Source organism: Hippoglossus stenolepis, chromosome 11 (assembly GCF_022539355.2).
Source record: "Hippoglossus stenolepis isolate QCI-W04-F060 chromosome 11, HSTE1.2, whole genome shotgun sequence".
Classification (NCBI taxonomy): Eukaryota; Metazoa; Chordata; class Actinopteri; order Pleuronectiformes; family Pleuronectidae; genus Hippoglossus; species Hippoglossus stenolepis.
The window spans coordinates 21,583,174-21,598,173 of record NC_061493.1 but is presented as its reverse complement, the minus strand read 5'-3'; the positions used below and the strand labels follow the sequence as shown (position 1 = coordinate 21,598,173).

At 43.4% G+C, this 15,000-nt stretch overlaps 1 protein-coding gene across 2 annotated transcripts in view; it reads left to right on the top strand.

Annotated features, from left to right (window-relative positions):
- Positions 1–15,000, top strand: part of kirrel1b (kirre like nephrin family adhesion molecule 1b) — a 73,945-nt gene that overhangs the window by 30,304 nt on the left and 28,641 nt on the right. For both annotated transcript variants that reach the window (XM_035171119.2, XM_035171118.2), the window contains exon 2: positions 14,031–14,180. In XM_035171119.2, the coding sequence (XP_035027010.2) occupies positions 14,031–14,180 (150 nt within the window). The remainder of the gene's footprint in view (positions 1–14,030; positions 14,181–15,000) is intronic.

The window sequence follows — 15,000 nt, the reverse complement described above, 5'->3', positions numbered from 1 at the left end:
TGGAAACTTGTTATCGTGCTCTCGTGTCGGAGGGTGTAAGTGATATTTCATGCTTTCGTTTTCGAGATGGAAATCAAGGGACGCACTTTGCATACTGCGAGGTGCTGACCACAGTTGCACACGGAGCGCTACACAACATGTGCGTTTTCCCTTTTTGACGAGAAGGTCACGGTTTACCCAGAACATCTCACAACAAATCTCTTAACCTGCGGACCTTTCTTTTTGTTTTTCTTTGAGAGAACTTGACATTTACATTCAGTTTTGTTTTATTCATTGGACGGCAGCCCGGGCTCCTGCTCATGCAGCATTTACTGCAGCAACTCCATGAAAACTCTCATCAACAATTAGATCAAACCACAGGAACATTGCATTTATGTGGCAGCAGAGGCTCGGATTTTATTTGTCATCATTAAAATTAAAGGATCCTCATCCCCCGTTTGCGGCGGAGCTCTTCTGTCCTCGTGTTCATGAGGCTGCGGCGATGTTATTCCTCTCTTCACTGTTTCACTTCACAGCAGAATCTCATCTCCTCTGCCTCAGCGGAGTTCACATCACCAATTCTTATTGAAGGGGAAATCGCACAGCCATTGCCGAGCGAGGTCGTTATTTGGATAATGACTAATCTGCTCCCGACTTAGTTCCATTCCTCTGATCTGACGTCCAGGTTGGAGTCAGAGGATGTGGCTAATGATGTGGCTGCAGTGTTGTCTGGGAATGTAGAGTGTATACACACACGCACACACAGGCACACGCACAGACACACACAGACACACACAGAGGAGGTACTTGCACACACTCTATTATAAGTTGCTGCCGTAATGTAAGTACTTATGTCACTCACACAAACATTTGATCTTAACACCATGAGCTTCATTTAAATTCCCATTATTATAATAACATGTTTTCCACATTATCCCAGTATGTAATATAGTAATATAGAATATAATAATTTGTCCCCCCTCCCCGCGTCATTTCCTCTTTACTGCTAATTTGTCCGTCTCTGCTGTAACTTACGGGGGAAACGACGAAGGAAAAAACCTGCTACACACGTCATTCGTAATTTATCACGTATATTCATTGAATAAAACTTTAATATTTTATGTCAAGTAGTTTTTCATTGGCAATGGAGGTGAACTCCCATGATCCCTCGCTGCTTCACGAGGTCACCGAGCCAGGTCTTTTGTTACTGTTTTGATTGAGAGGCCCCTAGTGGCCGGAGTTTCATATTTTACATTTAAATATTCTCTATCTACACATTACACTGCGTCATTTCTTATTTATCGTGAAAGATTCAATCTATATCTTAAGTGAGCTGCTTAAATACATGACATGGAGATTAGTGTTAAGGATATTATGCCTATTTTTGAATACTCATAATCACATGAATTAAAATCTCAGTAAACTTTCGACCTGATCCTCAATAAGAAAAAGTTTTTCACTTGGCAGACGCTCTACTTATAAATCAAATGACTTCCTCTAATAAAAAAGAGGATTCTCACCTCACTTAGCTCACATAAAATCACCCAACTCTGCAGCTCTTCATCAGCTTTTTTAGCACCTTTTATTTTAGGTCTCTTGCACATTTATAATAATAAAAAAAAAGGTGCCCGGCTCCCTCAGCTCTCTCACCGTGCAGCTGCAGCACCAAGCAGCTGTTTTCAGCAGAAAACCCTTCGACAAAGCCGCCGCTGGTTGAGTTGGAAACCGACACAAAGCCAAAGGGAAAGTGAAAAACTGGATTTCTCAGCTCAGGTGAATGTTAATGCTGCAGATTTTTATTTTTTTTTCGCCAGCACATTAGATATTAACAGCTTCCGAAAGTGATGATATGTGTTTCTGCAGTCAAGTGATAAAAATAGACAATAAGTGCCCGACGTTACTTCTCAGTTTATTCCAAACTACGTTCTGTACTAAACTTTAGATCTTTGGTAGATTTACCCTCCTCTGCCTGTGTAACAGACACATATTCTTCTATTCTTCTAAGGACCCTCAGTGACGAATGTGGACCCTTAGTGTAACTTACACCTGATTCCAAAGTTCCACCATAAAACCGAAGCTCGGCTCTGCAGCGAGGACCTGACAGACATCGGTCCTCAGAAAGACAGAAGCACGAGGAAACACACGTCCACATCCATCCGTGCACTCAGTCTAATTTTTATCGAATGCAACGTTCACAGCATTGACCTGCTCACTCATACGCGTTCACTCTCACATGCACCAAAAAACACACACTGACAAACACCACCCCCACTCCTCACACACACACACACATTCCTGCCCCGCCAACAGTGGACTGTTGTACTGCTGTACTTTGTGGAACACTATTTAAAACGTTTAAATAAAATCATAATACAACAGTTTTTATGCTTTTGCTTTAAAAAAAATCAAAGAGAGGATTTGCAAACCGAACCGAACACTTAAACATCTTGTTTTGTCAAATATCTTGCAAATAATCCTGCAGTGTTGCATCCTGTGTGCTCGATAGACAGATATCACCAATGTAGTGTTGCACTCCGGTAACATGACAGTTGCTTTCGTGGAAAAACCCTAATGTACACACTTTGTAAATTATATATGTCACACACACTGCGTATAGTGTAAGTGACGTATATTGGCAGCTATACGCCATCTTCTCAATCGTCCTCGGACTCATTGAGCCGTCTGGTCAGGACGAGTCGAGCAGCGACTCTTAGTGTCACTCGGTCGGACGTCAGACGTCAGAATTCACCGAGTTAACTGAAGCCTGAACCCACAGCCTTATAATTTATAACATGTGAGCTGTATTACTCACAGCGTTGTGAGTCTACACTTTTGGGTGGAGACGAATCCACTGGGCCTCATGAAGCAGTCAACTTTGTCTTTAACCGCAGACTGCATGTCCCCCGAGGGGTCCCTGCACAGTTTGCAGGTTCGAATGCAAAGTTTAATTTACACAAATCTATGTCTGAATCTTGATGGAACATACCTGAGACCTATTAGCAGTCATGAGGTGCAACAGCTCTACTGAGTTCTAGACGATGTTCTAAGAGTTTATATGTCTACTCAACTACAGTATGAAGGCACTTGTGTTTGTGTGTGATCGTCTGTGCTGTGTACGATCCAGAGTATCATAGAATCAGTGAGCTCATCAGGTTGCTGTGGTTCCCCCCCCAGCACATGATCCACTTCACAAAGTACCTGAACTCCTCTCTGAAGTGTGATTGAAGGTGTTGAGGCAGCGGGCGGCTGCAGACAGGCCAGCAGGAGGCGACAGGGCCGGAGCAACCGTGACCTGCCAAAGTACTGAGCTATTTAGTTAAGAGCTCCTCTTCCCTTCTCTCCTCTTTTGATTCTCTCCTCTGGGGGGCCATCAAAAGGAAAGATGTGGGACCTCCTCTGGCAGGTCACGGTGGCCCAGTGTAAAGGCACAAGGGGTAGCAGGACCATTGAGAAGGTTGTGGGTTTGATCCTCGGCAAAACTTGTTGTTCTTTGAAGAGTCGCATCCAGAGGAGACACTCAAAGGCAAAACAAAAAAAAAAGAGAGCAACCCTTGCTGGTGTGGCAGCTCAGGGAGTTAGCAAACTGTTGGGTAGCTTTAAGGTTGTGGGTTTGATCCCTGACAGGTGCACGGGATTCTGAAGTTCAATGTCCAACGTCAAGAACCAAGAAAGACAGAGTTTATAAGTGTCTGATAAAGAAGGGGATGAGGATGACTACTGTGGAGTTTTGAGGTCGTAGGTTTGAATCTCAAGTAATTGTGAAGTGCAACATTCAAAGGTTCGAGAGTTAATTATCTGACCAAACAACTCGCGGTGCTTGAAAGATTTGAGGATGTGAGTTTGATTCTGTTTAGGCTCAGTGAACGGGGGTTTGTTTTTGAACCACACACCAGTGGTGCAGTGTTTGTTCGAATCCCACGTGCTGTTGATACCAGTCCTGCTGTAAATTTAGCTCTTGAAAAGCCCATTTCCCACTGGTCAAAAACCCACTAACTCCCACTAACATCCATCTTCTGTCTTGAATGGGAATGAATACAATCTGCATTCACTCCCGGGTCAATTGACTCAGCAGCACACACGGGTATTTTATCGCTTCAGGCTTCGATCGGCAATGATGGAAACATGAGGTTTAAATTTGGCAAGACAGTGAAGTGAGAGAGCTTCTCGGTTTGTAATGATGCGCCGGTGGAATGATGGTGACACACACGGTCTGCATGTCTTTGGACTGTGGGAGGAAGCCAGATTCAAACCGGGAACCTTCTTGCTGTGAGGCATCAGGGCTAACAGCACGATGAGGAAGATGAAGAGTGGCTAATGTTTTTATGTGCTTGTCCAGTATTTCATGCGGTCCACAGTTGGAGAGATATGTAAACACACTCACACACACTCACACACACACACACACACACACACACACACACACACACACACACACACACACACACACATGCACAATTGCCCTCCTCTTCTCACATGGTTTTTCACTCCATGCTCATTTGGTGATGTTAATGCTACCAGACATGTACAGTGTGCTCTAACAGCGGAGGGAGGGATGTGTGTGTGTGCTTTAAGTTTGTGTGTGTGTGTCTGAGCGCAAGAGCGTATGTGTGAATGTGTGTGTGGATACGTGTGTGTGTGTGTACTTACCACTCTTAAAAACCAATTAACAGCGCACAGCAGCCAACTCAACCCCCACCCCCAACCCCCAACCCCTTCCGTCCAAATGAAGAGGTGAATTAAACATCACCGAGACCAGATGGGAAGAAATCAGACAGAGAAAGAGAGAGGGATGAATAATTGAAGACGGAGAGGATCATAAAAAAAAAAAAGAGGGGAAATAAAACTGAAATAAGAGATGAAATGAAATGTAAGAAAGCAGAAGTCAATTAGAGGGACTGGGAGAGAGCTGCAGGGAGAAGCAGATAGGAAGAGAGGGGAGGGGATTGCTGCCAGTGTGTGTGTGGTGTGTGTGTGTGTGTGTGTGTGTGTGTGTGTGTGTGTGTGTGTGTGTGTGTGTGTGTGTGTGTGTGTGTGTGTGTGTGTGTGTGTGTGTGTGTGTGCCTGGGAGCATGTGCACGCTGTGTTCATGTGTGTCTCTTTTTTTTTATTCCGGAAAAGAGTGAAACTAACACAAGCCAGTTGGTTGAAGTCCACCGCACCGTAATCAGGTCGGATGCAGAACAGTGATGATTAGACCAAACTCGCTTTGACTGAACGGAACTTCACTATATTACATGTGGCTTCATTTGAGTGTGTGTGTGTCTGTGTGTGTCTGTGTGTGTCTGTGTGTGTGTGTGTGTGATTACCAAACGTGATTTGTGAGCAGATGTAAATGTTGGCACGGTCACATGTAACGTTTCAAAGTTCAGATCAGTCATGCAGGTCTCGATTATACTAAATACCAATCACATGCATCTGACATGAATTTGTAAAATCGGATTATAAAAGTAACGAGAAAGATCCTCAGCTTTCCCCCTTTTTTAAATTCATTGTTTTTTTTTAAATTTTTGATCTGCACCGAATTTCACACGCTCATCGACGTACAAGTCCCCGAAATATCATCAAGATCCATGAATTCTTCTCTGAGAAATCACTGAAAATGTGGGAAAAACTGTATCTCATGTGTTCACCATGTAAAAGAAAGTGGGGGAAGTTAGTTTTAGTGTGAAGGGGTGAAAACATGATCTCCCTGGTGGAGGAAACACTAGAGGAAAGGTTGTGGGAGATTTTGTTCGCTGCTCCTCTTTGACGGTTAGTTCTGGTTTATTTTGAATCCTGTAGTGTCGGTCATTGTCGACACATGATAATAATATCATTGTGCTCACTAAGTTGATTATTGACATCTGGGAACATGGAAACATTGGAGTCACATGAGTCTAAACAAGGTTTGTGAGAGAAGAGAACGGTAAACTGTAAAAAAAAATGAACAAACCAAGTTTCACCTTCACGTGAAGAGTTTTAGATCCCGTGGCTGAACTGTTGGTTTGTGCTGATCTGATTATCTGGGCCCGGCTCCAGGTTTAGAGGAAACTCAGAGCCAGAAACTGAGATGACTTTCACCCTCCGTCAGATTCTGTGGCAACTTTCTCCGTGACCTTAAACCTTTCACAAAGTTTCTCCTGCTGAGCCTGAAGGAGCCGGGAGAGACGCGGCTTCATTTCCTCATTCACACGTAACAAAGAGTCGGATGAGTTTATGTGAGGAAAGAAATATTTTACTGTACATGTGGTAATAATGATAAAGATGGAAGATTCGTCGTTATCGCATCATATCAGAGAGGATTTCTCTGTGAGGACTTCATGACTTTGGGTCTTTTAACTTTGCAGAACTTTTAAATACATTAAAAAAAAAAATACTGTATATCATATGTCTCCTTTAAATGGAAGAAGTTTTTAACCTAAATGCTTTTAAACAAATCACTAAAATCATTACTTTATTTCTGGGTCAGAATCAAGTTGACAAACAAACTCAAGTTAAATCTGTTTTAATTATTCTCATGTGGCTCCAGCACTTTGTCCCCGTGAGGCCCAAACTACAAAAGTAAGATACTCAAGTTGTGAGCAAATTGGAATTATCCTTTAAAACTCTTACGTTAACACATTGATTAAAAACTAAGAGCAATAGTGAAAGTAATCCTGGGGCACTCTCATTAAAAGTGATCTGTGAATTAGCATTAGATTAGTGTTTCTGGACCCGGAAAACTAATCCCTCAAATGATTTTCGTGTAAATACATAAATCAAGTTTGATGTTTTTATGTCACCAAGCAAAAAGGATAAAAAATTTGGGGCGTGTAATTGAGTACAATTGTTTGTGTGAGTATTTGTGTAGTTTGTGCAGTGAGTGTGTGTGTACGTGTGTGTGTGGTTTGCCTGAGTAGCTTTATGTGACGTGTCTTTGTGTATGATTGTGTGTTTCTGCATCCACACATTACTAACTGCCCCTGGATGAGTGTGTTTGTTTGTGTGTGTGTGTGTGTGTGTGTGTGTGATTTCCAATAACTGCTCCTCTGCGGTGGGCGTCACGCTGCTCCTCTGTTCCGCTCCAAGTGTTTGTGCGTGGAAATAAAAACTGTTTGGCGGAGAGGGGGACTCTGGGAAATCACAGAGCTGCTGTTTACAGAAAACAGCGAGCGAGCCGGGACACACAGTGACACAGTTATGATCTCCGTGTCCGTCCCTCTGTGTCCTCCTCCCTCTCTCTCTGTCTGCGTCCGTGTTCATCTCTGTCACTTTTAATGCCGTGTGCTTCAGGGGCATAAATATTGCATGGAGGATATTTCGGAAACATCAAAATAAACAAGGCAGCAGTAAACATATCATCCCGCAGGAGCGATGCGGCCGCCCCTCACGGCTAATCACAAACAAACAGGTCGCTGTGTTCTGAACTGTGTGTGGAAATGACTGCAGGGACACACGGGTTTGTGACGGGACAGAAAACCCTGAAGACCCCACTGCAGACCTGCGTGGACCATCAGTGGTTTCCCATATAAGGAGGATAAATGGAGCAGAAACATCCCAATAGCAAGTGCCAATTAATAAACAAATCCAATAAGATGCAACGATGCATCGAAGCCTGTTTCCCCTGCACGTCCAACATCTGACTCTGGCTCTCGCTGCTCCTTCTCTCATCGTCTATCAGCAGCGTTAGAGCTTTGCCAGCAGTGATGATGGAGACGTATCGTTCAGATCAACGCAGCTGAGACGCAGTTTCTCGTGTTTCTGGCAGCGTCGCATTTCACAAACGAATGTCACTCGTACATTTCACATTTGTGAGCCGTGTGAAACTTTGAAGCTCATGCACGGGTCACAGTAAACTTGTCAAAAATCTAGTAACACGTTACACATTAGTCTGAAGGTTAACGAGACATTTTATCACAATTCATCTGTGCAAAAATCATTTAATATTTTGCAAAGATAAAGTCAACTCCCAGGTTACTTTGCAGTTTGTTTATTTTTATTATTTGCTTTTATTTAACCCACTGAGAATAAAAATGTCTGTTACAAGGATGAAAGTAATTAACTGACAAACACATAATAACATTCAAACTCTCGTACAAAGACGACCTGGACACGAGAGATTTTTCCAGAACTTTATTTGGCTTCAAAGCTGAAAATCAGTTTGTATATTATTCCAGGAATTAGGTGCCAAAAACCTAAAAGCTTCTTTTCCCCAATTCAGTCACCAACAAATCGCAGAAGGACCATAGAATGAAGTTTGATGAGCTTCCACTTCCAGTTTAAACATATTTATAGAAAGATAAAGATGAAAAGGGAGGAATTGTGCCCAGAAATGTTTTTTATTAACAAACCAGTGACTGAACTGACCAATTTGAGTAAAGTTCACTATGGTGAGTAAGAGAATAACAGCTTGTAATGAATGTCCCATGAGAAACGTTATCCAGCATGTGAAGACAAGCTGAGGCATAAACAGCACATCTCCAAAGTCTAGAACTTCCAACAGTTTCCGTTTCACACCGAAAGAAAAGCAGGAACTTGTTTCTGTGGTAAAATCCTCATAAGAGCTTCAGCTTTTTCTATCATACTGAATGAGTGAGTTGAGCTATAAGTTGTTTTAATTGAAGGGGACTTGGTGGAGATACGGGGTCAACACATGATAAGAAGTTGTGTTTTCACAAAAGTTCCACCTGACAATTTCCTGTTTCAATCCAAAGATGCAACCGAAGGCCTCCACGTTTCAATAAAATCAACTAAATGATAACAAACATGATATATCTCATGTTCATGGGTGATAGAGATAAAGTTCAAAAGGTTCTTCTGACCTCTTGTGAAATGAGACTGAATCTGAGTCAACGCCAGAAAATGTGAAATCTCCTCTGTAAGCAAGGTTCAGAACCATATTCACCCCAATGTCTTCTTCTCTTTCACCTCTTTCTTTTTGTCTGTGACTCTCTCTCTCTCTCTCTCTCTCTCTCTCTCTCTCTCTCACACACACACACACTTTTTTAAATCTCCCGTCCACACTTTGCCCTTTGCTGCCTTTTCAGAAATGGCAAATATATGCACACGGCATATGCAACACAACGATGACAGATATGCAGGCAGGCATGCGTGTAAACACGGACAATATTCACACATGCACACGCACACGACACACAGGGGCAGCGTGCGCTCTCCTGCATGAGAGTGGTGTGTGGTAGTTGAAATGGGAGCGAGTCGTAGCCCGGAGGCAGAGCTGGGACATGAATACACGGAGAGGGTCGGCCTGGCAGTTTTTAGGGTTGGGGGTGAGGAGGGGGACGGCTTCAGGGTGTGCGGGGCCACGGTTTGGGGTCACAGACCTCACAAACTGTCTTCTCCTTTCTGCATAGGAATGGCTTTTCTTGCAGGAAATTGCATTTGGCCTCCGGCAGCCACGCAGGAGGTCTTCAGCTCAAACACTGGATGCATTCTTTAGTCCAGACTGTGACCACTTTTCTTATCAGTTTGAATAACTTCCCACTTTGAAGCCACGAAGGCAGTTAAGTTTCAAAAAACTAAAACAATAGGAATGAATGAGAGGTAAGATTTGGTTTGACGGAGCAGTGATGTGATGTTGATCCTTCGACACTGGAACAGATATCATGAAAATCCTGCAGGAACAGTTACTGTCAGCTCAGGTTGTTTTTTTGTTCTTTATTTCTGAGCCATAGCGACAAATATTAATGGGAAACTGGTCATTGTGGGAACATGTGAAAGATACAGTACAGGTAATTGAAAGGCATATACCTTAAACTTCAGTATATAGTGTAGAAAAGACGTGACAGTAGCTTGACCCCATTAACCACCGATAACCAAACTGAACAGTAGAGGTGTTGGATCAGAAAACGTTCCCATAACTCATACTGCAGCAGTGATTCATCCAGCAGGGCTGAGATCAGTAAACACTTGTGTGTGCTGTAAGCGACGGCAATGACAAATAATGTATTTTGTCAATTAGTTTGTAGCACTGCTTGTTTTGTTCGTCTCGTGTGTGCTCCGGACATTAAACGGCCGCACTGCAGTTTGCAATTTATGCAGCGTTTCGAGGACAGACTCAACCCCCGAAAAAACTTCCTGCATAAATGCATGAGGCAGCTCGTCCTAGATTAGGCATTTTTAAAAGTCTGGTCAATTCAGATCCATGTGTTTGTTTCTCAATCAGAATTATGTTCATGTTTTCTACGAGGATTTCAGTCCCTCTCTTCCAGGAAAGTCAACGTTTTCCATTGAATCTGAGCAGTTCGGCTTGTGTATCATGCAATATGTAGAAATCTTTACCATGCAGTGCCATGTGTGTACTTTATATTTAAAAGTTAAGAGTATAAACTGAGTGAGTTGGATATTATTTGTGTGGAGGTTTAATAAAACTGTCTGATGGAAAAATAGGACAAAAGTTATTAAGGATAATATGTTTGGACATCGAGGCTGTAATTGTGAAGCTGTGTCTATTGTACCACTGGGTGCATTATGCAATGAGACGGAGAGAGAGGAAGAGGAGATATACCTAACATCATCCCTCAGGGTAATGATGCAGAGAGGTAAAGACGGAACAGATGAAAAGAGAGGAGGAGGAGGAGGAGGAGGAGGAGGAGGAGGAGGAGGAGGAGGGAGGCTGAGACCAACAGAGGAAACAGGCAGAGGAGAGGAACGATACAGGAGGAAGGGAAAGAGGAGAGAGGAAGTGAGAATGGTGGAAAAACACAAAGAAAGAAATGTTCTGAGATGCTGGAAAACAAGCGGGGTGATGAAAAAGAGAAGATGGAGAGAAGGAGTGAAGAAGAAGAAGAGCGAGAGAACAAAGGAGGGAGAAATGAGAAGAGGGAGCGATACAGGCTGGAGAAAAGATGAGTGAAGGTTTTCTGAAAGAGGAAAGGAAAAGGAGGAAGATGAAACACGGTGGGAAGGAGAAAGAAAGACAAAGTAAAAGGTGGATGAAGAGAAAGAGAAAGTTAGATGAGATGTGAGATGATGGAGAGAGAGAAGCATGGAAAGTGAAGAAAAGTGAGGAAGGGAGAAGTGATGTCAAAGTGTGTGTGTGTGTGTGTGTGTGTGTGTGTGTGTGTGTGTGTGTGTGTGTGTGTGTGTGTGTGTGTGTGTGTGTCTGGGTCTAAATCTGTTTACACAAAAGTAGTAATTACAGTTAAGGTTATAAAGTCTCCAGGAAATAAATGTAAGTCAATGCAACGTCCTCAGAAATCATGGAGATAATACTGTGTGTGTGTGTGTGTGTGCGTCTGTGTGTGTATGTTGGGGGAGGAGGGGGGGGGTATCCCGTAGGGTTAATTACATCTCTGTTCTCTGTCAGTGCAGCTCTCTCCTCCGCAATCTGAGTCCCTGCTGCAGGCTGACAGGCCGCACACACACACACACACACACACACACACACACACACACACACACACACACACACACACACACACACACACACACACACACACACACACACACACATACAGACACACACTAATATGGACCCACATTTTTGCAAACGCAGATATACTTTGCACTCAAATATTGCAACACACAAGCAGAAATGTTCTGTCTCCTCCTTTTGTCTTTCTGTCACAATTTCTCTCTCTCTCTCTCTCTCTCTCTCTCTCTCTCTCTCTCTCTCTCTCTCTCTGTCACACACACACACACACACATCACAGTCTGTCCCAGGAGAACTTGCGTTGTTCTGTGCAGAGTTAGACACGAGGAATCGGGCCCATACTCGTAATAGCTGTTAATTTTGCATAAATCATGCATAACATGACCCACATGTAAATCACTCATGTCAGCAGGATATCACATCCCAGCAGCTCTGTCTTCTTCTTCCTCTTCCTCTTCCTCTTCTTCTTCTTCTTCTTCCTCTTCTTCTTCTTCTCTGTAGGAAACAGCAGGCGCTTCCCTCACCACAGTTTTGTCTCTTCCTCAACTTGAAAGTCAAAGAGATGCACCATGACTCCAGTTTCATTATTATCGCTAATATCGCGAAATTTGTATTTAGAGGGTGGTGTAAATTGTGTAAAGGAATAAAGATAAATGTAATTACTTCCCGAGTTACATACTGGATGTATAAATACACAATTATGTCAGGTGGGTCTTAAGTTAAGTTTTTGACATCATTTTTCTGCAAGTTGTGTTTCAAGACAACTTTGTTCAACAGCCAGAGAAAGAGCTTGAACTTGTGTTGAACTGTTGGTTGTTCTTGCATAGTTTATAAAAATTGCATTTCATTCTAGTCTATTTGACTTTATAGTTGTTTTCTCAAGTTCATGTCTCTCCACTTGTTTGTATAAAGGATATTTTAAAAGGTCAAAGGTCTAAATGGTCGACCTGCAGTAGATTCTTATGATATGACTTCTGTCCCTGCTCCACCTAAATGTGCCTTTAAGGACATTTCACTGTTCACACATCAGAGCAAATCTTTATATATTATTTCATTTTCTTATCATTTGACCAGAATAATCAGGGGAAAACAAAAACACAACAAAATGACAGCTTCACAACAGTAATTTAAAAATGTTTCAGAGAAGACTTTCCCTTTAACTTCAAAAGGCAGCGATCGGTTCACAGTCGCTGCTGAATCGTCTTGATTCCGTGTTCAGAGGGAGAGTTGACGAAACATCACAGTGCTTCTCTTTAAAGATGTGAACGTTCATGCCTTCAGTAAAGGAGCCTCCGTCACAAACAAGACGACAGGTCATGTAATCCTCCTGACGAATCGCTGAATCTCCCGTTGTCTGCTCCTTTGTGGCTGAACCCCGCTGAGACGCGTCCCTCGGAGCCGCGGCCTGCTTTATTAACCAGTTTTGCCTTAATTAGCTAATAGGATTGTTTTAACCATGATCCAAGAACAGAATCGCCCACGGGAAGACAAACACCAACTTTGTGGAAGTGTGTGTGTGTGTGTGCATGTAAGTGTGTGTGTGTGTGTGAGGCTGTGAGTGCAACTCAGTGTGCAGCTGCATGTGTGTGACTGAGTCAGTGAGGTGTGTGTGTGTGTGTGTGTGTGTGTGTGTGTGTGCATGAGTGCATAAATTGGGTGTGAATCAAATGCTGCATGTGCGCCTGAGCTCCTGTTTGTGTAAGATTCTGTGTTTTTGTGTGTGTGTGTGTGTGTGTGCGCGCTCATGCACGTCCGCGTGCACGTGTCGCCACAGTCTCCTTCTCTGCCTTAATTAACGCGTCTTCCTGCAAGAGTTTCTCCAGAATATGAAAGAATTTTACCTGATGATGCAAACGGCTGAAAACAGTGCCGGGCTGGAGCCTCCTCTCCTCACCTGACACTTTCTCTTTATGCGAGAGCGTTAATGTATGCCGCCGCTACATTTGTAGTTTTTACACTCGTGTATTTTAGTGGCACTGCAATAGCCAAAAGGCTTATTTTGCTGGAGGAAATATGTGTGTGTAAGCAGAATCCTTTGTACTGTGTGATGAAAAAGAGCAGGCTGTATCACAGCTTGGCAATGATGTTCTTTCTAGGCGGGCACGCGGTTACACATCTATGCACTCGCACACAAACACACTCTCACAATCACAGACACACACACACACACACACAATACCCACGCAGAGACACACATAAGCCTCGGTGAAGTCCAGGGAAAACCTTAGAAAGGGGGCGAGAGAGAAAGATGAAACAGAAGCAGAGGAAGTGACAAATGCAAAATTTAGCCACAGCATTCTGGAACCACTCAAGAGAAGAATTTATATATTTATTTATTTTTATTTCTTTAATGAAAAAAGTGTTAATTCTCCTGCGTCCTACCATTCAGTGTGTGTATATGAGCATGAATGCAGGCATACATTATGAAACCTCACTGTCCCAGAAGAGACATTTCACCCACAGACAAGGTTTGTATCAAAACAAACTCTTAATAAAAGCAGATAATAAAAAAAGGACAATGAAAACACCATGAACACACTTAACAAATCAGCTCAGCAGCCACCATATGGACAAGCAGGAGTCGATAAGGCTGGACAGGGACCGTGTAGCTCAATACAGTGCAATAAAAGATGGCAGCTCATGGCCAGGTCACGGTGAAGGGAACTTGAAATTGATTTGCCTCTCTGTCCCTCTGCTGCAGTGTGGTGCGTTCGCTTCTCCCAGGAGCCTGCGGACCAGTCGGTGGTGCTGGGAGAACGGGTGGTGCTGTCCTGCCTGGTCTTCAACTACAGCGGCATCGTCCAGTGGACCAAGGACGGCCTGGCCCTGGGCATCGGCGAGGGTCTGCGAGGTGAGGGGCGGGGACAGAAACCCCCGGGAGGAAAAAGGGAAAAGATCCCCGCGGCTCCACCAAGCTGCAGGGATCAAAGTGAAGCGAAGACGGGGAATAACTCCGCTACGGTTCCAGTTCCCGTTTTGACTATAAGAACCCTGACAAAAGCTATTATGGCTGAAATGTGCAGGGTTTTTTTTCAACATTAAGGGGAATGAAGACTGTACAGAGAGGGGGAGTTAAGAGCCAAGAGGCGTGTGAGTGACAATCTGGGCAGAAATGAGTCCTGTATATCATGCTGAATTAGAGAAAATCCCTCACAGTGCTGACAAAAGCAGACACACATTCACATTTACATTTTAAGCCGACACGCACGTCCAGAGTGACTCACTGCGAGTGCAACAGTACAACACGCTTCGTTTCAGAGACGCAAACAAAAGTGAGATGACTCAACGGGTCAGAGACACAACACGGGAGACAATCTCTCTTCTTTACGACACTTCGGAAATGTAAAATTAAAAAGAAAAGGAGGCAGAGACATAAAAAATGTCCTTCACTGACCTCAGCTCCATTTTCTTTGAATACTTTCGAACCACAATTAGTGAGAGATGACGTTTTTACGACTGCAGCTGCCGATCGCTCTCCCTCTGCACCCGAGATGAATTTTGGCAAGAAATCACGATGATCCCCCAGACTTTCATTTGATCGAGGATGAAAACGTCTCTCTGTCCCTCAAATGAGCGACTTCACGGGAGGATAATGAAATGAAATAATCCGTTAAGAGCCTCTTGTTGACGAAAAGAGTTCCATCAAATTATTTCCATCGCAAATTTGTGTA